The 26323-nt window shown below is 49.3% G+C and overlaps 1 protein-coding gene across 1 annotated transcript in view; it reads left to right on the forward strand.

The window, feature by feature from the left end:
• The window catches only part of Htt (huntingtin), a 142901-nt gene that overhangs the window by 108262 nt on the left and 8316 nt on the right, over positions 1 to 26323 (forward strand). The window contains exons 42-61 of the mRNA XM_076865159.1: positions 89 to 230; positions 1976 to 2155; positions 2271 to 2447; positions 2733 to 2809; positions 4154 to 4292; positions 5040 to 5162; positions 6420 to 6633; positions 7236 to 7381; positions 8558 to 8735; positions 9655 to 9750; positions 12443 to 12630; positions 14558 to 14684; positions 16640 to 16740; positions 17561 to 17715; positions 18307 to 18446; positions 19388 to 19470; positions 20656 to 20786; positions 20918 to 21047; positions 22680 to 22835; positions 25442 to 25632. Of these exons, the coding sequence (XP_076721274.1) occupies positions 89 to 230; positions 1976 to 2155; positions 2271 to 2447; positions 2733 to 2809; positions 4154 to 4292; positions 5040 to 5162; positions 6420 to 6633; positions 7236 to 7381; positions 8558 to 8735; positions 9655 to 9750; positions 12443 to 12630; positions 14558 to 14684; positions 16640 to 16740; positions 17561 to 17715; positions 18307 to 18446; positions 19388 to 19470; positions 20656 to 20786; positions 20918 to 21047; positions 22680 to 22835; positions 25442 to 25632 (2874 nt within the window). The remainder of the gene's footprint in view (positions 1 to 88; positions 231 to 1975; positions 2156 to 2270; positions 2448 to 2732; positions 2810 to 4153; positions 4293 to 5039; positions 5163 to 6419; positions 6634 to 7235; positions 7382 to 8557; positions 8736 to 9654; positions 9751 to 12442; positions 12631 to 14557; positions 14685 to 16639; positions 16741 to 17560; positions 17716 to 18306; positions 18447 to 19387; positions 19471 to 20655; positions 20787 to 20917; positions 21048 to 22679; positions 22836 to 25441; positions 25633 to 26323) is intronic.

A 26323-nucleotide genomic window follows, 5' to 3' on the forward strand; every position in this document is an offset into this window, starting at 1 on the left:
TTCACTCAGTGTCTAGAATGACTTGTCAGAGACGAGGATCAGGGTAACCAACACAGTGCACTCTCAGCACACCTCTCTCCCCTCCTAGGAGACACAGTCTGTCCTGTACCAAGTCGCTTAGTCCCCAGATAACCGGTGAGGAGGAGGAGTCTGACTCGGCAGCCCAACTTGGAATGTGCAATAGAGAAGTCGTGCGGAGAGGGGCGCTGATTCTCTTCTGTGATTATGTTGTAAGTTTGGAACCGCCTGCAAGGGGTGGGGAGAGGGGGCCGTGTGGAAGGTGCTGTGTGGTCCCTCTGCCTGCCATGCCTCCACTCCCTTGAAACTGAAAATCAAAAGTACTGTCTAATAATCCACTGTGACATGATGAGGATTCGCCTTCCCTCTGCTGGGTGTCTCAGCTGGCCTTCGTAGGCTGTCACTCACCATCACTCATTCAGCAAATCCACAGCAACTGCTCTGTGCCTGACATAATGCTGAGGATTTTACTTAATTTGAGGGAAGCAATGAAATAATACATAAATTCAAAAACAAGCCTTAGATTGACCATAATGGGATCCGATTAAAAAATTTTCTGGAAGTCAGGCATGGTGGTGCAGGAGGATCATAAGTTCAGAGCCAGCCTCAGCAACTTAGTGAGGCCCTAAGCAACTTAGCAAGACCCTGTCTCTAAATCAAATATCACAAGGGGTGGAGGTGAAGCTCAGTGGATAAGTGCCCCTGGGTTCTGTGCTTAGCAGGGAAGGTGTTAGATGTTCGACATTATATTTTAAATAGTTTGCTGTTTGAATGCCATTCTTTTAAAAATGATTACTATTGTGGTGTTTTAACCATAAAACTAGCATCACACATTTAAAGTACAAAAAACCAAAATAAGCAGAAGGAAATAAAGGCTCCTGTAAGTGTGTTGCTCCAAGATGACTGGCTGTCTCGTCCTGCGCTGGAGTTTCTTTACCAGTTACTTGGTAAAAGCATGAGTGTTCCTCTTACGAGCTGGGCCTCTGGGTTGTGCTGTCCCCATAGCAAGATGGGGATGAACAGTCTGGGTCAGTAGGGTCCGTGGCTTCACTGGGAAGCTACTGTGCACCTTCCTTTTGGTGTGGCCGATTATCAATCCTCACATTTTGCTTAACATTCATTCTTGAGGTTGAAATAGTTTTCCTGTCTTGTTCCACTTTTGAGAAATAATTATATAATGCTACTTTTCACAGATGTAATAAAAAGAGGCAATACTGTCATATGATCCCAAATGAAAAATATTAACCATTTACCAGATGTCAAGGAATTTATCATGTTTTGGTTTCTGCCTGCAAGAATTTTGAATTAAGATTAAGGGGTTACACATGTGTTTACAAATGGACGTGTCTTATTTTCTTATAAATCTTGAGTGAAGTTTCTTCCGTGTAATGTGTGGGAATCCCTTCATCTTTTAGATTCAGGAATTCTATCAAAAATGTGGCAGTTATAGTGAATTTTTTTTTACATTGAAATGTTGCAAAATTGGAGACCAAGTAAGTGGAGAGGGAATACTCCTTGCTGGGCCAGCCTAAAGTCTGGAAGGGGGCAGCAGACGTTGGTCAGGGAGTGTCCCTGGATCCTGTGCATACGGTCACTGCAGGCCACTCCTGCTGTTCCTGCAGCCTGGATCACACTCAGCCCGTGGCGGGCCTCCCTTTGACCTCTCCATGGAAAGGAGCCCAGGTTCTGTTTATTCTCTCTCCTTCCTGTGCCGGTATCCCCAGGAGCAGGACTTCTGCAGTGGGTTCTGACTTCACATGGCCTCCGCCTCCGTGTGTGATTGGAGGTAGTGGGCTCTGTGCTGTGGCCACTTTCCTGCCTCCTCAGCCACTGTGTTCAGATGGCTGTTACTTTCAGTGAGGCAGGTTTGTGTGTGGAATCTGCCCTCTCCTTTTCCTGCCCTGTCTGCCTGTCCTCTTATCTACTGGGAAACAGACGTTGCATCGCTCTCTCCCAGTGTCAGAACCTGCATGACTCGGAGCATTTAACGTGGCTCATCGTGAATCACATTCAGGATCTGATCAGCCTGTCGCATGAACCTCCAGTGCAGGACTTCATTAGTGCCATTCATCGGAATTCTGCTGCTAGTGGTCTTTTCATCCAGGCCATTCAGTCTCGTTGTGAAAATCTTTCAGCTGTAAGTCTTCATTGCCAGTCAGTTTTTCTGCCTTAAAAATGGAGTCCTGGAATTTTTTAAGTGCTAATTTCTAGTTGGCAAAGTAATCAGCTCCTGTTCTTCTCTTAAACATTAGCCAACCACTCTGAAGAAAACGCTCCAGTGCTTGGAAGGCATCCACCTCAGCCAGTCAGGCGCAGTGCTCACACTGTACGTGGACAGGCTCCTGTGCACCCCTTTCCGTGCTCTGGCTCGCATGGTTGACACCCTGGCCTGTCGCCGGGTAGAAATGCTTTTGGCTGCAAATTTACAGGTACTGAGAAAAATATTGATACTTATTTATATTAGAACTTGACAGGTAGAGTAAGCAGAACATTAAGCTGGGTTTTTCTCTATCAGCCTGGTCTTAATATGGCCACAGATGGGAACACGTATGCCTTGTGCAAACCTGTCACTCTGTGTATGTCTGATCCAATTGTTTCTGGTCTGTCCTTGCTATGACAAACTCTACATACCAGTTTGTCCTTTTTAAATGAGCATGAGGTCATTATGGCCCCTTTCATATTACAAATCCATTGATGTGTTCTTGTTTATTTAGAGCAGCACGGCCCAGTTGCCAGTGGAAGAACTGAACAGAATCCAGGAACACCTCCAGAGCAGTGGGCTTGCACAGAGGTAATGCTGCAACATAGCAGTGCCTATGTTCAGATAAACCAGGCTATAAAGACTTAGACTGGCACAGGAGCAAGTTCACAGGCTGAGAAAAGAACATGCACTTTAGGTGGGTTTATTGCAGCAGTGGCACAATAGAAAGACTTCCTGAATTTTTTATAGGAACAACTGGCAGTTTCAACACCTGTTGCCCACATGGGGGTAGCCTGCCACATGTCAGTGTCTGAGGGTAGCAGATATTTGTGTTGCCTCTATGGTAAAAGAGAATCTGAGTTACCATCTGCATAATCTAATCACTAGAAAAGAGTGGATGAATCTGAAAGCACGACCTGATTCTTGGCTTTTGTTACATCCACATCTTGTTAAAATGTTGTCTCTTCAGCTAGGCACAGTGGTACATGCCTATAATCCCAGCTTCTCAGGAAGCTGAAGCAGGAGGATCTCAAGTTCAAGACCAACCTCAGCAACTAAACAAGACCCTATCTCAAAACAAAACAAAAAAATTTGAAAGGCTGTATGTAGCTCAGTTGTAAAGTGCACCTGGGTATAATCCCCAGTGCAAAATATTTATGTCTGTTCAGTCCCCTAATTCTGTTTGCAAGACTTTTAGAATCCTTTATCACAAATATCTTCATCTGTAAGATATGTCCAAGGCTGCAAAATAAATTGAGAGGAGCTTTTACCTCTTTTCTTGACCCATATGTGTGGGGAGAGCACATGTGGAAGAGAGAGGGAGAAAATAATTTTGCCATGATTTCAGTCTAAAGGAGAGGTCTTGCTGAGGGTATTTTTAAATAGGACAGTGTGCAGTGGGTGACTCTTTAGTCTGCAGGGCCGAGTGATGATGGCCAACTGGCATCAGGAAGCTGTCACTCATGGGACATGCAGCAGAGCAGACTGATGTGTTTTGACCCTAGACCCAATTGCAAGCACAAGTGAAGAAGATTGTAAAAGTTTGTAAATACCTTGGGCCAGATCAGGTGATTCTTTTATGAACTGTCCATTTATAATGATATACACAGCATCTTTCTGAGGGATTAAATGGAAGAGTTTGTGTACTTGGATCTTAGATGATCTTTTGCTTATATTAATAATGCCTTCATTAATTGTCACACCTTTTGTTGCCTGTTACAAGATATAAGTGAAAGTTTGTGGTGTAAGCTGTGGTAATTAAAGGATCAGGGCCTCTGTTTGCGCTGTGGCCTGCTGTGGCCTGCGGTGAAGAGGAAGTCTGAGCAGAGTGTGTATCACCTTAAGGAGCCACTACGTTCCTTCCTTATGTGCTTCCAGAAGCTAACAGGCTAGAAGGCAAACCTCACTGCAGTTTCATTTGTGTTTGTGTTTCAGACACCAAAGGCTCTATTCCCTGCTGGACAGGTTCCGTCTCTCCACTGTACAAGACTCTCTTAGCCCCTTGCCCCCAATCTCCTCGCACCCCTTAGACGGGGATGGACACATGCCATTGGAAACAGTGAGTCCAGACAAAGTAAGTATCTATGTCCTTACGTCAGTGCACATGGAGGCACTGACGCCTCTGTTTACCTGTGTCAAGTGTTCAGGGGCTCAGTGTATGCAGGTCGTGCTGATGCTTGGCCTTGGCAGCTCTGATCCGGGACTGGGGTGGAGACATTTGGGAACCTTTAAAGCCCTAACGAGAGAGGCTACACTGACATGGGATTGCTATGGCAAGAGGTTGACTGTAGCCTCCCTCCGTGTTCCAACACCTTCTCCTTCTTGTGAATTGACACCAGCCCTGGTGTGTTGTCATTACTTCATCACTCACCTCAGAGTTAGGGACCACCTGGGGACTTGGGAGAGATAAACTGAGATCTCAGAAACCAGCACCCGAGTGGAGGGAGATGCAGGTTCTGTCCTGCACTCTTAGGCTCTCTATCTTCTCAGCCCTGGCTGCTGGGGAGAATTGAGCGAAGCAGATACTCAATGACGGTTTGTGCAGTGTCAGGGAGTGGGCAGAGGGGAGGGTCGCTAGCCCTCAGTACTTCGGCTGAGTTTGCAAGGACTACTGAAAGTTGTTCAGTTGGAGGGGAGAAGATGAGTGTCCCATCAGGAGCAGCAACTGTAAAGGAAAGACCTGTGCTTTGGCAAGCTGCAGACACAGGGCACGCTGGTAGCCCGTGAGGCCAGCCTGGGGCCTAGTGTAACCAAGGCTCAGTCCAGCCCAGGGGAGCAGAAGCCTCTGGGTGCCTGTCTGACCACATTTTTATCTTCCCAGGACTGGTATGTTCGCCTTGTCAGGTCCCAGTGTTGGGCCAAGTCGGACACCGCGCTGCTAGAAGGTGCAGAACTAGTGAATCGCATTCCTGCCGAAGACATGAGCAGCTTCATGATGAGCTCGGTGGGCGAGCAGCGGGAAGTGGGAGCTCTCTAGCTTGTGCTTGGTTTCTCTCAACTTCACACAGCTGACTGACTGCAGCACATAGGGGACTCTCACCCAGAATGGGACAGCGCTGGGGTGGGCACTCTCCAAGATGGGAGCCAGAGTTTTTTCAGCTAAATTAGAATCAAAGAGGAATGTGGTTTTTAACTCGCCTTCCATGCATTTAAAGGAAATGTGGGTGTCCACAGACTGCAGTCAGGTCATCATTGGTGCCATAATGCTGTGCTATGGGAAATTGACCTTAAGTGGTAAAGTTCCCCCCAACCCCACGTAGAAGAGCTACAGTGAAAAATCAACAAAAGACTTGGTCCAAAATCAGTTTACTACAGTTCAATTTATCTTAAAATCCATGCAGTCAAAGCTGATTTACTGAATGATGAATTTGCTTAGTGACCAAATTTATTGGATTTTCCGAATTTGCTAATTGGCCTTTTAACAGCTTTAAAGGTTCTGGCTACAAACTACAAGAATGTTGGGTTTTAGGCACTGCTTATGAAATACATTTTTCTGAATATTAAACTAAGATTGATGTTCTACCTGAATAATTAGACCCCCCATCCTTAAATGGCTAAAAAGAAATTAATAAAACACACAGTACAAATTACTGAATGAAATGCTCTTTTTCCAAGCACCACTTGGCATTTCTGTGCCCCTCTACCCTATACAAGCTGCCTTTGCACATCTTTTGCAAACTGCAGGAGTGCTTGGTACTGCACTGATTTCTTGGATGGCACATTAGTCTTGATGTTGTTGCTTTATCAATTAAAATTTGTACCCCAGCTGAGCACAAAGGCACATGCTGGTAATCCCAGTGACTTGGGAGGCTGAGGTAGGAGAGTAGCAAGTTCAAGGCCAGCCTGGGCAACTTAGTGAGGCCCTAAACAACTTAGTAGGACCATATCTCAGAAGGGGGGTGGGGGCGGGGGGGACAGGAAAAAAAAAACTTAAAAAGGTCTGGGAACTTAGCTTAGTAGTAAAGTATCCCTAGATTCAATCTCTAGCATCACCCCCTAAAAAATAAATAAATAAAATACCCCAAAGAGACCAGAAATACGTTTTATAATAGATATATATTCTTAAAGCATTCCTTGTGGTATATTAATCTGTATTATCTCAAAAACACTTGTGTTGACTTTGATTTTTTGTTTTTCTTGCCTAGTTGAAAGCATATAATCTTTGCTATAGTTTGTCTAACCTTCACTGCTCTGATTTCAGGAGTTCAACCTAAACCTGTTGGCTCCATGTTTAAGCCTTGGCATGAGTGAAATTGCTGGTGGCCAGAAGAGTCCCCTTTTCAAAGCAGCCCGTGGAGTGACTCTGGACCATGTGACCAGCATCGTTCAGCGGCTTCCTGCTGTCCATCAAGTCTTCCAGCCCTTCCAGCCCGCAGAGCCCACGGCCTATTTGAATAAACTGAACGATCTATTTGGTAATTTTAAATAAAAACTTGTTTTATTTTTAAAAAGTGTTGCAGGGCCAGCTTAGTGTTTTGCACCAAGCAAGTATACAAATAGTACTGCTGATCAAAAGTCAGCTCAGATGCAAAGTGTTTGCTTTGCATTTGCAAAGCCTTGGATTCGATCCCCAGTTCCAAAAAAACAAACAGTAACTGGAGGGCTGGGTTGTGGTTCAGTGGTAGAGTGCTTGCCTAGCATGTATAAGGCCCTGGGTTTGACCTCCAACACCATATAAAATAAAGGTATTGTGTCCGTCTACAAATAAAAAATATATATATTAAAAAAAGATAACTAGAAAACAGCATCAGTGTTCATAGCTTTAAAATTTTTTTCTGTGCACTTGCCACTTAGCTTCTTGTGGGTATTAGTCAGTGTCCCAGGTGTTTCAGGAAGACTGGGTGGTCCCTCAGGGAAGTGCACATGCAGAACCACGTGCAGTCATGGGCGTGTTGCAGGTGTGCCACCTGGGTGGGACATCTGGAGCGCTTTTCAGTCCTCACAGAATTGTTTGGCTGCTTTTGAAAGTGAAGGGCTATGCAGGGTTGCAGCCGCCCATGGAGGTCTCGTGTTTCAGGGGATGCTGCATTGTACCAGTCCCTGACCACACTGGCCCGGGCCCTGGCACAGTACTTGGTGGTGATCTCCAAAGTGCCTGTCCATTTGCAACTTCCTTCTGAGAAGGAGAGGGACACGGTAAAGTTCGTGGTGATGACCATGGAGGTAAGAGCAGCTCCAGAATTTGCTGTGGGGAGGGAACGTGACTAGCACTAAGAATGAGGCCGTTCTATTTAAACCAAGAGCTCTGAGCAGTCTGGTTGGCTCCTCCCATTCTCATGAAGTCAGTGCCTATCTTCAGGTCCTGTTTGCCTGACCTTACCAAGTGCCTTCACCCCTCACTGCACTACTTCCCCAGGGACCATGGAGGTCGCAAGATACTTTCTCATCCTTGTGCTGCAGACCTAATGGGTACCTGAATTTTTAACAATTTGGACAGTGTGTTGCATCTTAAACCAGTCAATAAATGAGGGTGTTTCAGGCATAGGGCAAACATTATCCCCTAAAGTATGTATGCCCTCTGGGCACATTGCCTTTCCATACCACTGCCTATCTCCCTCAGGCACCAGAGATTGGCCATCCTAAGCAAGGAGCTGCCACCTCACACAAGGAAAGGGCTATCCCAACGGGATGCATGCATCAGTCATGAAGCAGTGAGGAAGTGCCACTCTGAGACAGGCTGAGTCAGGTGGTCCACGACACCATCCTTAGCCTAAAGGGAGGCTAAAAAGCAGAAGGAGCTTGCAGTACAGACAGTAGCACCAGGCATACCCTATAACTCGTGTGTAGGAGAGAGCACTACACCTGCATCTTTGCGTTAGGTTCTCACACTAACCCTGTGTAGTGGGCTCTTTATGTCCAATTCACAGATGAAGAGAGCAAGGCTTGGAGAGGGTCAGGGACTTAGCCAGGCTAGCCCAGCATTTGAATATAGGTCCTGCTGTTCCCATAACCCACCCCTTCAACTTAGCTTCATGACTGACAGGTAAGATCTGTGCTGCAGAGGCCCTGGGGAAGAGCCTCTGTCCAAAGATGCCAGGGCCCAGGAGAGGTTGCTAGAGGCGCTCACGGCCCTGAGGGAAAGACATGTGCAGAAAGGTGTGGGTTCTCTGGAAGAGGGACCTAGGAACTTTGGCGGGTAGGCAGGTCAGGATTAAATGTAGGGAGTAGAAGATGGCAGCCTGGGAATAGCTGGGCCAGTTCCGTCCTTCCAAGGTCTTCTGGACTCCTGGCCTCTTGGTCTTTGCTCTGTCCCCTCCCACCATGAATGGCACTGCCTGCCTGAGGCCCTGGAGGCAGGAAGAACCGGGTGGATGTTCTCTGACACATGCTTCCCTTTAGGCCCTGTCGTGGCATCTGATCCACGAGCAGATCCCTCTAAGTCTGGACCTCCAAGCAGGGCTGGACTGCTGCTGCCTGGCCCTGCAGCTACCTGGCCTTTGGAGTGTGATCTCCTCCGCAGAGTTTGTGACCCACGCCTGCTCCCTCATCCACTGCGTGCGATTCCTCCTGGAAGCCAGTGAGTCCATGTCCCCAGCAGTGTATCTGCTCTTTAATGTTTTTACTTTGTGACAACTATTTACATGAGCTAAGTAAGACTTGGGGTGAAGAGGTGGGTCTCTGTCTCTTCACCTCCAGAACCTAAGCATCTACACTAGAATCAACTCAGATTTGCTATTCTAACCATTTTGTTTAGATTTTGGATTTGAAGCTTTCAGAAAAATGCTTCTAAGCTTCACGTGCCTGTGATCTCTGGTCTTAGTGGACCATGTCATGTTTTTAGCCCTAAGTGATTGTAAGATTAGTAAGATTACATTCAAAAGATGATTGTCTCCTGTTAAGAGTTGAATGCATATTTCTATATACTGCATTGTAACACTAATATATCGTAAAATAAAAGCAATTCATCCTTTTCAAGGAATAGTATTCTTAACAAGGAGTCATTAGCTAAAATTTTTTTAAAAATTGGGCATTACAGTTTACATGTTGGAGGGTGTTTTGAAGTTTGTATTTTCAAATTAAACGTTATAGAGTGGTGTTTTGATGTTCCATTGTTTAAATTGTTTTCATCTGTGCATTTGTAGTCAACTTGGAAACAGAGATCCAGGGATTAATTTTTAAAAGCCAGGCTTCTTGGGGTTCGATTAATGATGCTTTCAGTAACAGTGAATCATGGACAGTTCGATAAAATCCTTCAGGGCAGAGACGCAGACAGCACAGTGGACTGAAATCTGAGTGTAGGAGCACAAGTTCTTGCACATACACAATCAGCCAGGAGACTGGCATTTTCTATTTGACTAATGTCAGTTCTAGAACTCTAGGCCTCATGTGACATAGTCCACCACTGAATTCTTAGAGGGTGCACAGATGTGAAGATTTGAGTAGGAAGGAAGAATAAAAGTGTGTGGAAATCCTTATCTCTTCTGCTGTGATTTTAGTTGCAGTGCAGCCTGGAGACCAGCTTCTTAGTCCAGAAAGCAGGACCACTACTTTGAGGACTGTCAGAGAGGAGGAAGTAGATTCAGACACACAGTGTAAGTCTTAGAACCTGTTTTTTTTTGTTGTTGTTGTTGTTGTTGTTTTTTAAACCTGTGTTCCTTTGGGGTCTTGAAATTGGTTCACAAAAGAGACTTGTAAATGGAAAATGTGGACTCTAAAAATGCTTAAACTTGCCCTTGCTCATTCCTGAATTTCAAGGGGGATTGAGTTGTTGCTGTGCACATACTCTTAACTCTTTCCTCTGTCTCAGCACCTGTGCCTCCTCCTCTGGCTGTCTGACCTGTCCAGCCTGAGTTCCCCCCAGTCTACACCCTTTCACACAGCCAGGTTTGCTCCCACCTGAGAAGCCCCCATCTCAGCACTGGCACATAACTGCGGTTACTCCGAGCTCTCGAGGTGGTGACTGCACTTCCTTCTCTTGTGTTCCCAGAGTTAAAACTTGGCCACTTGGCTTCAAGTGGTCAGCAAATGTTAGTTGAGTGATAAATGGATCAAGAGGAATACCAAGGAACTTGAATTTAGTGGGCATGCCCATGGAGTTTACTGTGACGCCATCTTATTTGGTGGATTTTTCAAAGAACATTTGTGCTCTCTACAGAGAAGTGTCAAAATTGTCCTCATTTAAAGCTCTCCTGGGTCAGACATGTGCCACAACTTTTCATGTCCCTCTCTCCTGATTCTTGGGCAGCTGTTTTACTGTGACCATGGTAGCAAGGCTGTTGGGGAGGAAAACATTCTGGCCAAGTGACTCCTTGCTCTCCCAGCCTTCAGCTTCTGGGCCCTTTCAGCTCTGATAGTCCAGGGACCAATTGGAATGCCACCTGTGCATCCTGTCCCCCAAGGATGGGAAGATCGGCTTCTGGGCCACTCTTCCTGGACTGCCAGGAGTCGTCCTATTCCTGCTCCCTGCTGCAGAAGCAGGCCTTGTGCCATGGACACAGTGGTTCCTAGTTACAGAGCCTCACCGCTGGTTCCCCATGTAGGGTTTTGTAATTGCATAATGACCCAGAAGCAGTGCTGGGTCAATACCAGCCAAACTCTTCTCTGTTTTTTTGTCTTAAACTCTGGTTCCTGTGGCCTTTGTGATTGCAGGGTTTCTCATTGCGCCTGAGAAGGGGGAGGTACCCGCCTCTCCAGCTTGGCTCTTTTCTGGTAGAGCAGCAGCACAGGCCACACTTCTCTGTGCTTTTGCAGTGAGGCTATAAGATAAGACTGGGGAATTCAGCCACATAAAGTACCCGGAGCAGCCACAGCCCTGTTGTGAGTGCTCAGCTGATATCTCCGTGATTTCCGTGACAGTTTGAATTCCCACTGCTCAACAGTGGTGCAGACTTTCCAGAGCCCAGTCGGAGCTAGCAGACTCCGTGGCTGATGCATAGTTAGTTTGGGTTAATATAATTGTGTACATTCTCCATGGCCCTCTTTAGGAGGGTTCATTTAATCCTAGCCAGAGAAGGAAGCTAAGTTTTTTATCACCCCCACAGTTTGATACTTCTTGAAGATTGTCCAGTAAATATTAATGCCAGCCTCATTTCTTATTTCTTAAGACCAATAAAACCTTTTTTTTTTTTTTTTTTTTTTGTATCAGGAAGTTGCCTAAATTTGATTGTAATGGGCCATGGGTAATATTCATCTTGTAAACATTTATCAACTTAACAAAACACTTTTTAGTCCCACACTTTATGTTGGACTCAAGGTAAATGTGAACCGTCTGTGCCCCCAGGTCCTAGCAGCTGCCTGAGGTTCTTACCTGAGGTCAGAAACTTTCCTCAGCACTTTGCCTCTGGCATTCCTATAGGAACTCACCCCATCCATGTAGCAGACTTGATCCGGGGAGGTAGTGACCAGGGATCATAGCATGGTTCTTGGCAGCCTTGCTAGGGACATCACATCACACCCGTGTCCCGCGTGGGCTGTGGAAATGGGGTTTCCTTTGATGGAACTGGCTGAGAAATAAAAGCTAAGAGAAATTAAACGGCAAAAAAAAAAAAAAAAAAAAAAAAAAAAAAAAAAACTACAGAACACAGAAAGTAATTTCAAGAGTTGGGGCAGGACGGGCAAGCCAATCAGACAGGTCGTGCTTCTAGACTATGGCAAAATTGAGTTTGCGCCTGCTTTATTTATATCGGGAAACATCAAAGGCCTTCCATAGAACGTTTTTCATCAAAAAGGTTAAAGGTGGGCTGTTCAGTTCCTAACAGGCCACACCCACCTCTGGAGCTACTATGAGGGATCTTCCTAGCAAAGCAGAGGTAAAGGTCACGTGCACTAGGCAGTCTATTGCTGTGGGATAGCCAAGGTTTGCAATGCCAACCCAAATCTCCCTGGCTGCGATATTGAGAGAAGACCCTCATGTAACTCATGGGTGGCTTCCCGCAGTCACAGGTCCTGCGAAAGCCAGAGGGCAGGGGAATTGTTCTGAGGGAAGTCAAAGCTGAGCAGCCACGTGGTGGCTTTAGATGTTGCAAGCCCATGCAGGAAGGCTGGGGACATGGCAGGACTGAGGTTCAGGCGCATTGCCATGGTCCTGGTGGGAATGGAGAGCATTGCGTGGTTGGGAAACATGTTTAAGAGATAGAACCTATAAGCCTTCGGCAATTGACTCAAAGTCCAGGTGGTCCGAGCAGCGCTGCTCGGTTTGCAACTCCTCCATGGGGCACACAGGAAGGATGGCAGAGTCAGAGTGTGTTTTAATGGAGTCCTTTCTTGACCACGTCACCTATGTAGATCCCAAGTACATCACCACAGCCTGTGAGATGGTGGCGGAGATGGTGGAGTCCCTGCAGTCAGTGCTGGCCCTGGGCCACCAGAGGAACAGCAGCGTGCCAGCATTTCTCACAGCAGTACTCAAGAATATCGTGGTCAGCCTGGCCCGCTTGCCCCTGGTCAACAGCTACACACGCGTGCCCCCTTTGGTGAGTTTGGCTGTGCCTTTGCCAAAGACAAAAATAGAGTGCGCAGGCAGCCCTGGGGCCCAGGCGTTTGAAGGTTGGGCATGGACATCTCTGGCACTCCCTTGCAAAGGCCAGAGTGTCTCACTGAGTGTGGTTGTGACGCTCTGTTGTCCTTGGATGTAGTGCACATAGAGGTTGTTAGTAGAAGCACTGGGTTTCCTGAGATGGCTGAGACGCCATCTCATTAGACAGGATCTCTGCCCCCTGGTTGACAGTCATCCTTGGAGCTGTGTATGCACTTGGCACTGTCACAGCTGAGGTCCTGCCTTGGAAGTGCCTTTGGAACTCATTTAAAATGTATGTGCTTCGGTTTGGGGCTGTGGCTCAGTGGTAGAGTGCTTGCCTAGCACATGTGAGACACTGGGTCTGATCCTCAACACCACATTAAAAGAGATAAATAAATAAAATAAAGGTATTGTGTCCATCTGCAACTAAAAAAAAAGAATTGTAGATGAATATTTATTTATTTATTTGATCCTAGAGGATCAAACCCAGTGCCTCACACGTGCTAGGCAAGCACTTTGCCACTGAGCCACATCCCCAGCCTTAAAATTAAAAAAAAAAAAAAAAAAAAAAAACCTAATAAAATAAAATGGATATGCTCAAAAGGGACTCTTATTGCAGGTGGTAGAATGAGGTTAGCATGACAGGGATAGTTGGTGGCAGCTGAACTGACCCCTCCCCAGTGAGATTGCATCAGCAGGACCTGCTGTCATCAAGCAGGAGAGAAAGGCCAGAGCCAAGAGCCAAGGGAGGTCCTTGTTTCTGCCTTGAGAAGGCCCACAGCTGCCTCTGGGGGCATAGCTTCTGCATGGGCGTGCTAGCCCTGGGGACACTGGCACCAAGAAAATGGTATGTGTTGGACTTTGAGGGATGCTGTGGAGGGTGAAGGTGTTTGGAGGATCCATTCTGTGAGTGAGTGGTGCTACCTGGCGGTTTGGAAGCACTTGGGCATCCAGGAAAAATGCAGGAGAAGCAGCTGTGGTGGCTGTGCAGGGTCCGCCCTAGCCCCCTCATGCAAGCAGCCCTCCTGGGATTGTGGGCATGTGATTCTGAAATAGTGCTGTTCCTTTAGAGGGATGGAATAGGAAGTCACAGTCCAGAGGTCATCCACCCACCCAGCACTGCAAGGGCTTTTGTCCACTCCCTGGAGAGTCCTGGTCAGGGTGCAGCTAGAGCAGGTGCCACAAGACCCCTCTCTGGACATGCTCCCAGGAGGGCTTTCTAGTATTCACATGGTTTGGCTGGCCGAGTCAGAGCCCTCTCTGCCCTCACACCAATGGGCTAAGGGGAGAGATGTGGAGTGGGCTTTGGCGTGGGGCTCCCTTGAGTCCTCTGCGGCTGAATTGGTCCTGCTGCTGGGACAGCATTGGGTCTGCTTCAGGGACTCCTCTGTGCCAGTGCTTGTCCAAGCACCTAAGGACAAAAAGCAGGACTTCCTGAGTTTCCTGAGATGGGCGGTGTGGTGGTTTTGTGCCTGCTTACTAATACATATTCATAGGAGGCAGGACTTTATTAATGTTGCTCGTACTCTCACCTGTCTAACATACCTGGGTGTGGGGTCCCTCTGATGTCCAACCACCACAACCAGCATCTCCAACAGGGAACATGACTGTGGCATACACCAGCCAGGTGGGATGTGCAGGCAGTGGCACAGACAGTGGTGGGCCTGGTCCAGGGAGGGCAGGGCAGAGTGGGAATGGGAGGCACATTTGGTGCAGAGGGGTCCTGGGGTGAGGGGATAAGAGCTCCTCTGGGGAAGGCCATGGGCCCACTCTGGGAAGGTCTGGTGGGCTCAGCTGGGAGGCTCTGGAAGAAGCAGTGCTGCTCTGCTCCTCTGTGTGCCATCCTGCTTGGCTGGTGAGGCTCTTTCCTCTCATCTTCTCAGGTGTGGAAACTTGGATGGTCGCCCCAGCCAGGAGGGGACTTTGGCACAGTGTTCCCCGAGATCCCAGTGGAGTTCCTGCAGGAGAAGGAGGTCTTCAAAGAGTTCATCTACCGCATCAACACTCTCGGTACTCCACACCTTGCCCTGAGGGCCCAGATAGCTGGGGGCACCCAGATAGCTGGGGAGACCCAGGCACCAGGGTTAGGGTCTTCTCACTTGATGTCAGAAAGACTTGGGGTGACAATGACAGACACCTCTGTAGAAACCATTGGCGGTGTACGCAGAGCTTCCTGCCCTGGTGAAGAGTTGTGGGTGGGAGTGCGGTGCCAGGTTCTGGGTGCCGGGCTTGCTGGCAGCCAGGGTAGGTAGGTGTGCGCGTGGTGGCTGACAGACAGGAGGCCTTGTTCTGTCCTGGTGGTGTGCACTCAGGCCAGGCCAGTGGTGGCAACGATTTTCTCAGGATGTTTTCTCATGCCCATTGGTTTGATCTTGTGTTCTCATCGATGTCATTTCCTTGTGTATAGAACCAACAGCTGAGGAATGTGATGGGTTAATAAGTCTCTGGTCCTGACCTTCCCCAGGATCCAGGATGGCTAACTGGAGGGAAGGTAGACTTGGAGTTGGCTGGCCCTGGCCACTCTGCTAATCCTCCTGGCTGCTCAGTGTGGGGCAGGTTATTTATCTTAACCTCTAAGGCCCTCTGTTTTGTCATCTGTAAAATGGGGTTATGCCTATTCCATGGAATTGTTGCAAGTGTAGAAATTAATAAGAAACTGCTCTCTCAGAGCATCTCAGGAAGTGGTAGCGTTAGTAGTTCTGTCAGGACTCTTCTCTGCTTTCTGAAGAGCACAGTTGCTCTGTTTTTCCCGTTTTGTGGATGGAATTGCCACCTGGTGGTGTGGGTATAGTCAGGAATCAGGACTGTGCCTCCCATGGCATTTCCTGGAAAGCTCCCAGCTTGTCCTGGGTCCCTGCCTTCACCGTCAGACCTGACCCCTCCACTCCTTAGTCCCTCTGGTTCCTGCAGACTTGGTGCTGGTTCTGATTCCAGAAGGTTCTGGCAGGAAACACCTCACCATGATCTGCCCTTCACACAGCTAGAGAGTCATCACCCTGTTCTCAGGGGAATGGGAGTCACCCGCTGTCACGGAGCTTTTCTTCCTCACTTTCCTTAAAGGCTAATCTCAGGCAGCCTCCCCTGCCCCTTTCCCAGTGCCAGCTTCTGGTCCTCCTGGGCGGCCACACCCAGAGCACCCATCAGATCCACGGGACCAGGCCAGCTCTTTCATTTTTCCAGGGAACCTGCCTTTGCTGTATGCACATGGTTGTCAGGGCACAAATGTCCCACATGCCAGGCTTGCCAAGGAGGGCCTGGTGGTCAGTGCTCCAGTTGTCCTTCTCTCCCCACCTGGCACCTGTGCACTTCAGGCGAGGGCTGTGGCTCTCCTAAGGACACAGTGGGAAACAGTCCCAGAATCAGCCATTTGTTGGATTAGGCTGTGTGTCACCAGTGGGTGAGACCAGAGAACAGCCTCTCTGATGGGTTCTGCTGGGTGCTAGGGTGTGCCCGACCACCACGGGCTTTTCTGATCCATCTTCTACACACAAAAAACAGTTGTTGTAACTCAGCCTTAACAGCTTTATTGAGACAGAATTCACACACCAAGTTGAAGATCTGTGGGTCTGTCTGCAGCAGCGTGGCCATCTGCACCTCCTCAGTCAGACTGGAGAAGAGAACGCCTGGGGAGCAGAAATGGCCAGCGCACTTAAGCATGACCTACCTGGACGATCCTTCACTTTCACTGCCCCCACGTCGGGGTTTGGGGTGGAGAGGGCTCCGGGGCTGAGTGTGGTCTGTGGTCCTCGCCTAGAGTTTTATTTTAGTCAGCCTAGCTGACTTCTGTGTGCTGGAGTGTTCTTGTTGGTAAAATGGGGAAAAAAACATTTCCTACCTTGTAGAATTATCTGAGGAGTTTTAAAAAGTTACTGTATGTGCCTGTCAAGGTTGGTGCTGTTATCTGTGTAACCCTCCACACGTTGAGAAGTGGGTGACGCTGTCTAAAGTAGCACTTGCATTCCCAGGGTGGACCAGTCGTACACAGTTTGAAGAAACTTGGGCTACCCTCCTGGGTGTCCTGGTGACCCAGCCCCTTGTGATGGAACAGGAAGAGAGCCCACCGGAGGTAAGGCTGCCGTGACTGAGAGGCTGCAGGTGTAGCTGCTCCTCACTGTCTGGTGTGGACAGATGTTCCAGAGCAAGAGCACATCTCCCCAAGGTGCAAGATCTGTGGCTGCTATGGCTGGTGCCTTTTATTACAGTGCATTCCACATAAAGGATCAGTAAGATTGTGTCCTTTAGTGGAAATATCTTCGAGTTCTGTTTATTTATCAATATCCAGAGGAGTACAAGTTGAATTAAAATGAAATACGGTACTTAATCTAGGCCCTATGCATGCACCTGGTTTCTTTTTCTAATTATTCTGCAGAGGTTGTGTTCAGCTTTTGGAAGGTGAATTTCGTTAGCTTCCTATGACATGGATAACAGCCATGCTGTGGTAAAACAGAACCTGAGGGATGACGATCATGGGTGTGACCCTTGGTTCTGGAGGAAGATGTGCTATGAGGTTGCAGAAAGGATAGTTCAGGTTCATCTCTAGACGCTAACAGGTTGTCTTATGAAGTGCCCCTAAAAGTAATGAGGGCCTTTAAGGAAAGTTTCTTTTAAAAAAATTCATATTTGGAGTTTTGTGCTCATAGGAGACCTTACTTTGAAAAATAGCCATTTGTCCATTAGTTTATTCCAAGGCACAGATTTATGGAGGTGCTGCCCCCTGCCAGATGAACTTCATAAGACAGCAGATCCTGGCTGGGGGTAGGGAGCCATTTCCCTCCACTTCTCCCTCCTAGGCCATGTGACCTGCAGACATTGTGTGAAGTAGAGGCAGAGTTGGTTGTGGTGTCTCACTGTCCCATTGTTGATGTGTGGACTGTTCATCCATCCAGGAGGACACAGAAAGGACCCAGATCCACGTCCTGGCTGTGCAGGCCATCACCTCCCTGGTGCTCAGTGCAATGACTGTGCCTGTCGCTGGCAACCCAGCTGTGAGCTGTTTGGAGCAGCAGCCCCGGAACAAGCCCCTGAAGGCTCTTGATACCAGGTTTGCCTGAGTTCCCATGTGTCCTGTATCCCATTGTGGGGGACAGTGAGGTACCCCCTCCTCAGGGACCAGCAGTCTTCCCCAGCTCTTTTCTTTATTGCTGGAATTGAAACAACTTTCCATGTGGACCTGGCACAAGCAAGCAGATCCAAATAATTTCTTGCCCAGCAACAAGTTCAAAATTTGACCTGGAATTATGGGGGCCTTTGGGATGTTTAAGGGCAGTGTCTGGCAAGACAGGAATGAGCCCCTGCCTAAAGGTATACGGTCAGGAATGACTTATCAAGTGGGCTCACTTGCACCTGTGCTGTTTCTGGATGCAAAGTGGAGAGGAGGTCCTAGGGGTTTTAACCTGTAGGATTCTGAAGGACGCAAGATGATTGGTGTTTGGGTTTTTTTTTTTTGGGGGGGGGGTACTGGGTTTGAACCCAGTTGCTGAGATGCATCCCTAGCCTTTTTTTATTTTGAAACAGGGTCTAAGTTGCAGAGGCTGGCTTGAACTTGACATCCTTCTGACCCAGCCTCCTGAGTTGCTGGGATTCCAGGCGTGCACCAGCAGCAAAATGTTCATTACTTTTGTCTAAACTTTAGGTTTGGAAGGAAGTTGAGCATGATCAGAGGGATTGTGGAGCAGGAAATTCAAGCAATGGTGTCCAAGAGAGAGAATATCGCCACCCATCACCCATACCAGGCCTGGGATCCTGTCCCTTCTCTGTCACCAGCTACTACAGGTATAGGAGAGGGGCTTCAAGCTAGGACTAGAGTAAGAGTGACCGGCACTTCAGCATGCCTCCCGTGCTGTATTCTGAGTGTGCTACATGCACTTGCAAGTAGGAGTCTTGTTCAAGCCCAGGAGAGTTTCAGTCTTAAGGAAATAATGAAATCTAGAAGTGAACTGGAAGCATCATCTCTTGCCATTTGAGTTGTGGGAAGCCAAGAGTTCTCAAGGCTGGAAGACTGGCAGCTTGCATAAAATTTAAAAGCCAATTAGCTGGTCACATTTAAAAAATCAGTAGTTATGTCTGACTGATCCATATCTCCAGCTCCTCATGAGAAACCCAATGTGTAGGAAAGTGTGTTCCTGCTGCCCTGTGGCTGGTTTCCCTGGCCTCAGTGCCCCACTGTCCCAGGCTCTATGCTGTGCTCCTCAGGCATACACTCCACTTCGGCCTGCCAATGACAAACACTGTAGTAGTTTGTCATCGTGGCTTAAAGGAGAGGAGAGGTTTGGGAGTTTGTTGTTGTTTTCAGTTTGGTTTGTCTTGTTGTTAATGCCTGGTTTTGTTGAACAAGCAGTACTTTAGCTTTGCAGTCCCTTCATATGTTAGTCAGAGCTGTAAGTACCTTGAAGGCTTTATTTAGAAGTGGCAGAAGAGAGCAGGTCCTGGGAGAGGTGGCCCCAGGAGTGGAGGAGAAACATATGTTTCTGGAGGAAGACAGGTGGCACCATGGAGAGGCTGTGAGACACAGAGCTGGCCTGGGATTACCTAGGGCAGTACTGTGTATTACAGAGAAAAAGCCATACTCCAGTTTGCCCCTAGCCTGCCAGCTTATAAATGACAGGGCTGTCCTGACAGTGACTTGGGTGGCACCTGCACGGGCAGCAGTGGAGTTAGCACCAAGTGGCCCTCCTGCCTGCACTGCCTGGTGTTCCCACGCGGTTGCTTCACAGGTGCCCTCATCAGCCATGACAAGCTGCTGCTGCAGATCAACCCCGAGCGAGAGCTGGGCAACATGAGCTACAAGCTGGGCCAGGTGCGTCCCGTGTCCCCCACTCCTCACAGTCTCTTCGGCTTCCCTTGGATTCGGGCACACCCCCAGGGAAAAGTTCAATGCTTTTCCTAAATGGATGGAGCTTTTCCTTTGGTTTCTATTTACATTCTTTGCTCTGAGATGTTTTAAGATGTGTTGCTTAATTACACCATGCGTAATTAATTAAGCCACAGTGTGGTGGGGGAGGGTGGTGGGGGAGGGGATGGTGGGGGATGGGGACACTTCCACGTACCTGCTGGATCAGGGAACTATGGGGCCAGCTCACTTTTCTATTCTGTCACCTTTGCAGAGAGGTTCCACCCTGAGCAGTGGTGACCGTGAAACTGTGATGTACTTTCATGGAGTGAGAGGCCTGGGCCTGCTGAGGGCCCTGGCTATGGGTTCAGGGACACTGGCTTCATGGTCACCCTTTCCCCTCTGGCTCTGTTACAGTCAGGGCTGTGTCAGTATCCATTGTCCACAAAACTAACGTGGTGGGATTGTATCAGGCTAAAGGACAGTCATATCCCTGCCCATCTGGGACACATCAGGTCCCAATGTCACTGGGCCATCACCTTTCTAGATGGCAATGGAGACTTGCCCTCAAGTCTGCCTGCCCTGCCCACAGCTTGCTCACTGCAGGATGCTGGGGTCACAGCGGTTTTCAGAGCAGCAGGCAGAGCCAGGTTGGGGGTTGTGCTACGGCTCAGTAGCCACTTGTTCTGGAGCCAGGTTTCAGGATGTGAGGCTCCAGGTTCCTTCCTGCAGCAGGGTACCCTTCCTGGGGACAGTTGACTGTCTCTGCCCCGCCTCCCCCGCCTGTGGCCCTCACCTTCCTGCTGCCATCTCCAAAGTAAGCACATCACTCTTTGCAGTATTGGGGCTTCTTAAATAAGCAGCTTGAACAAATGGGGTACACCACCAGGAACTGCTTGTGAGGGGTCAGGTTTGAAAGAAACTCCACGGATGGGCTTCCTGTTTCCAAATCTGCGTCCAGGCACCCCTGGGAACTGTAGCTCCTTTGCCCTGCCGCAGGCCCTCGGGCTCCAGTGGCCGCAGCTCCAGGGCTCGGAGTGCATGTGCGGAGCCAGCTGCCGTGTGCTCAGTGTTGAGAGCCCGGCTGCACCTATCCACCAGGAACCTCAGGCCTCCTGGGGTGCCAGGCTGAGGGTCCTGTGTCTGTGGCAGGTATCCATACACTCCGTGTGGCTGGGGAACAGTATCACACCCCTACGAGAGGAGGAGTGGGATGAGGAAGAGGAGGAGGAGGCTGACGTCCCTACGCCGGCTTCTCCACCCACATCTCCAGTCAACTCCAGGTTTGCATTGGCCTTTTAGTTTTTAAAGCAGTTTGAAAATTCTACTAGTCGTTTGGTTTTGTGGTGCTTCTTGAAATGAACCTGTTATCTGTGTATGGGGAAAATATCCATCCATGTTTTATACTCTGCAGGAAGCACCGGGCTGGAGTTGATGTCCATTCCTGTTCCCAGTTTTTGCTTGAACTGTACAGCCGCTGGATCCTGCCATCCAGTTCAGCCAGAAGGACCCCCGTCATGCTCATCAGTGAAGTGGTCCGATCTGTAAGTTCACCTTCCCCATCCTTCCCCCGCAGGAGCATGTAACCAACCACACACACACACAGGCACTACCATACATGTATGTACCAGACGCCGCATATATACACAAACAGCATGCACACACAGGGACACGTGTGTACCACACACACATGGTTTATAATGTCTAAGAACCTTTGAAAGAAGGGCTGGGGTTATAGTTCAGTTGGTAGAATGCTTGCCTTGCATGCACAGGGCCCTGGGTTCAAACCCCAGCACCACCAACCCACCCCCACCCCCCCAAAAAAGGAACCTTTGGAAAGAGCTTTTACAGACTCCTGGCTGTAGGCTGATACCTTAGTGTTTTTGAATTGGTAAAAGGGTGGTTTTCTTCATCTGCAATCCAGAGAATGTTAATACTCTTTTATTTTGGGGGGGGGGTACTGGGGATTGAACTCACTAAGCCAAATCCCTAGCCCTTTTTATTTTGAAGCAGGGTCTCACTAAGTTGCTTAGGACCTCATTAAATTGCTGAGGCTGTCCTCAAACTTGAGATCCTCCTGCCTCAGTCCCCCAGGTGGCTGGGATCACAAGTGTATGACACTCTCTTATGGTGCACGTGTGGTGAAATGTCGTTGCTTTCACTTTCCAGGTGTCTGCCCCTTCCAGGTCTGTGGCAAACAGCCCCACACTCCGGGTTCCCCCTTCTGAGAAGCACCCATTCAGAATATCTCAGATTAGGAGTCTTAGCTCTTAGGGTTACAGCTCTTCAGCTAGTGAGGACCTCAAAGGGCACTTGCTTCTGTGGATTATATCAGTATTCACAGGGTTGGCAATACAAGTTTTACGAAGTAGTTATTTAGTCCACTTTAGACAATTTTTATAAGAAATAATTTTGAAAAGTAGTGAGTAGCTTTATTTTACATGTTTGCAAATGTCTAGTTTACTAGAAAATAGATCCTCATATCTGCTCTGCATTCAGTGTATTAATATTGTGTAACCTCTAGAAAGTTCCACCGTGCACTGAGAGAGATGAGGGTGAAGTTAGTATGATCATGGGAATGGTTTTGCCTCTCAAGCCCCTAGAAAGGCTCGGGTTTCTGCACATCCTCGTGGCCCCTTGTGAACGCTGGTCTAGATGAGTTACTGACTCCAGCCTGCCTTTGGCACCTGGCTGAGACCTAGGTGTGGTGTGAGAGCTGATTTTGGAGACAGGAATGCTTGGGAGACAAGAGAGTGGTTGCCAAAACTCATGTTTTTGAAACAGCTGAATCCCCCCTTTTTCTCTTCCTGGAGGTTTTGAGGGCTATAGGGAGGGTATGGGGTGAGTGTCCCTCACAGGTGTGACCTTAGCTTGCCTCCATCTGTGATGTGTGTCTGGTCCACATACACAGGTGGTATCTGTGTGTGGTGTGTTTATTGTGTGGTGTGTGTAGCAGAGGCATTTTTAACAAACGAGACACTTGGGGGGAGGTTTTCATCCTGTGCTTTAGGTCTCCAGTTTCGCCCTGAGTTCTTTTTCCAGTCAGGGGCCCTGTGGAATGCCTGTATTTTATTCTCCCATGGATGTTAGGGTGTGCCTCGCCCCCAGCAGCCTTTGGCCTGAGTTGCTCACATTGCTCCTAGTGTAACTCTCCCCTCCTGTCCCAATGTCTCCAGCTTCTTGTGGTCTCTGACTTATTCACTGAGCGCAACCAATTTGAGATGATGTATCTGACGTTGATGGAACTGCGGAGGGTGCACCCTTCTGAAGACGAGATTCTCCTCCAGTACCTAGTGCCTGCCACCTGCAAGGCGGCTGCTGTTCTGGGAATGGTGAGTCAAGATGGCATAGAGGCTCCCTGTGTGGAGGCCCCTCGGGCCTGCTCTGGATTGGGGCTGGTGTTGGCCAGACGTACTGAGCGTGGCCACATCCCTCATATGCCTGACCCAGGCTGCACTCCCTCTCACATGTGAGCTGCAGCTCTGGCCAGCTAGAGAGGCCTCAGTTCCTGTCAGTGCTGTCCCACAGGGCACTGTGGCGTGCATTGTGGCTGAGTGCAGTTTTGGACTCCTGTACACCTTGGTTCTGCCATTGCAATAGACTGTCCACACAAAGCCACAAGTCTGTGATGGCACAGGGACAGCACAGAGAGGGGACATGACTGGCTTCTCCAGTCTGCCTGCAGCCTGGTAGCCCCACTACTTTTCCATGTGATCTGGATCCCCTGTGCTTTTCAGCTGACGCAGTCTCCCCCTTGGGGACCTGTTGTCACCCTAACCATTAATGCCACTCCCAGAGTCTGGATCCTAGAGTCTATTCTTAGCTTTGGGCTGTCTTAGCCCATTTGTGTTGTCACAAAATACCTTAGGCTAGGTAATTTGTAAACAACAGAAATTGATTGCTTGTAGTCTGGAGTTGGGAAGTCCAAGATGAACACACTGGCAGCGTGGTGCCTGGGGAGGGCTGTTCTCTGCTTGGCAGCAGGTACCTTCTTGCTTGTCCGCACATGGAAGGGCAGACAACTCCCTGGGACTTCCTTGATAAGGACATTATCCTGATCACTGGAGCAGAGCCCCCATGACAAGTTCCTCATTCTGCGGCCAGTTTATCAGAATCCCGCCAGTGTCGTGTGACTCCCTGCCCCATGTGCCGTTACCATGTGGTCCTCACTATCCATACCTCGAGTGCACACAGGCAGGCGATTGCCTGCAGACCCGTCCCTTGTTAGAGCACAATGCAGGGTGTCAGCACTGCCATTACAGGGAAGGATCCAGCCTGTTGAAGCAGGTGTGTATTTGCTCTTTTTGTCATTTAGCATTATCCTGTAATTGTGATGTTTCTTTCTACCACCCTTTGGTAGCAATAGAAATTCATTTATTCAGTGGACACAAGAGTGGCTGCATATACCAGGCACTCAAGACCCCTGGCAGGAGTACTGAGGAGGAATCTGCCAGGACTCATCCCCAACATGCCTTAAGCTCTGCTCCAGTGCCCCATCCAGTCCTGTCCAACCTGATAAAGGCACAGGACACACAGGAAATTGTGGAGTCCACTCTCACCCTCCCCAACTGTGCCCCTGTAGAATCTGTCATAACTGAGCACAGAGGCTAGAGCAAGGAACAGTCTATCATAGGTAACCTTCGCCTGGGTCCTGGTGCCATGCAGGGAGCAGGAACAGTGAGCACCTGGGTCCCCTGAGTGAACGCGGCTCTTCAGGACAAGTGCCCTGTGGGTGCTGCTGGCTCGTGGGAGGTCCTTTCCCCCTGTGGAGCTCAGCTGCTGGGTTTGGCCTTCATCCCAGCTGTGGCTTTGTGCTCAGGCCCAGATCCCCAGCCAATTTAAATCAGATACATCAAGTGAGTAATGATTTCCAAAACAGACCCCAGGGCAGTATGGCACATGGCCCCGGTTCCCCCTTCTATGCACGCAAATGTTCCTCTGAGATTGAATGTGGCTGCCTGCTGCAGGGCCTCAGCCTGCTGTGTTGCTGCAGACTGCACTGCGCCCAATGCACTGTTTTCTTTGCCTGCTCTTGTCAGAGCTGCAGCCCTTAGCAGAAGTGAGACTGCAGGCCTGGGTGGGAGCAATCCTCAGGAAGGTGCCACACAGTCCCAGGGGTGTGGGTAGGGACGAAAAGGAAGTGAGTGGCAGAGTGTCACCTTCCTTCAGACTGAGACCACCAGGTATAGACTTCCCCAGAGAGTGGATGGCCAGACGCCTCTTGTTGCTGTTGGTCCAGTGGAGGCCCTGAACCTGCCTCTCCTGAGGCACTGCCATTCACACGTGTCTCCACCTGCATGCCTCTTCCTGTGGAGTCCTCTCTGCTGTTACTGGAGCTCCTGGTGGAGGGTGTACTGTCTAGCTGTAGAAAACACTCAGTGGAATTGATGCCATTCCGACCAAGTTAGCATAGGGTCCCAAGACTACCCTTATATTCATTCTAGAAGATGTCAGAGCTAAAATTTATTACAGTGAAAAACTGAAAGAAAAATCAGCAGCGGGAGAAGGCACATTTCCAGAGTCCCCTCATGGTGGAGGCTGGGGACATGCTTGACTCCCTAGCAAGGAGCTGTGGCAACACATGTAGAAGTGCCAACCAGAGAGCCCAGGAGAGACTCAGTGTCCAGGGCGTTCACTGGGGATGGTCCCCTGGGCACCTCGGAAGGTCCATGCCAAACCTCCAGACTCCCAGAAGTGGGGTAGGCGTCTATGCAGAGCTCACTGTCTGCATCAACCTTACCATCTCCACAGACTGCTGGGCACAGGGGCCACCCCTGCACGCAGCCTGTTCTCAGTGGGTCTTGGCCACTCTGAGAATTCTGCTGCATGCTGGACTTCACCGTAGCATGGGGACAGCCCCCTCTTGGCTGGGGAAGTGGGCCACTGAGATGGGAGCCTTGATGTGTCTCGGGCAGCTTGTGTCTGTGCTTGTACCCAGGACAAGGCTGTGGCAGAGCCAGTCAGCCGCCTGCTGGAGGGCACACTCAGGAGCAGCCACCTGCCCAGCCAGATTGGAGCCCTCCACGGAGTCCTCTATGTACTGGAGTGTGATCTTCTGGACGACACGGCCAAGCAGCTCATCCCCTTTGTCAGCGACTACCTCCTGTCTAACCTCCGAGGAGCAGCCCAGTGAGTGGGGCTGGCTGGGCACAGTTTGGGAACAGGCTGAGAAAGAGCCATGTTCTGCCTCTTGGAGGGCATGCCCAAGCCCTGGCCAGGGGCTGGGCAGAGAACTGGGTGGGTGCACTTTTCTGGGGACAGTGTCTGAGATCACTGAGATACAAGAATAGGAATGTCTGCCAAAAACTTGTGTGGATACCCGCAATTAGATGGCATGTCCAGCCTCTGCTGCCTTTGCCCCAGCACTTGCCACACTCTTTGGTGCAGTCATCTGTTACTCCTTGGCAAGGACAGCAGTCTCATCCTCTGCCAGACTTGGCACCCTGATTGCAGCTCCCCCGGATGGTCACCCTTTGTGACTCTGACCTCAATCTCATGTTCCCTTAGCTTTAAGTAGAGTTCAGCGCAGATATGTTGCAGGACCCCATAGAAGATAGTCCAGGCATGGCGCAGCACACCAGTGGTCACAGCAACTTGGGAGGCTGAGGCAGGAGGATCACAGGTTCCAAGCCAGTCTGGGAAATTTGTTGAAATCCTGTCTCACAAATGGCTGGGGGGATGTAGCTCAGTGGTAAAGCACCCCTGTGTTCAGTCCCCAACCAAGAAAAGAAGAGAAAGAGGAGTTCATCAGAAACGTGTCCTATAAGCCCCGGGGAGGTCTGGGGCAGAGTGTGTGCCTGCACAGGGAGCTGTCTTCAGC

The sequence above is a fragment of the Callospermophilus lateralis genome, chromosome 8, assembly GCF_048772815.1.
Source record: "Callospermophilus lateralis isolate mCalLat2 chromosome 8, mCalLat2.hap1, whole genome shotgun sequence".
Lineage (NCBI taxonomy): Eukaryota > Metazoa > Chordata > Mammalia > Rodentia > Sciuridae > Callospermophilus > Callospermophilus lateralis.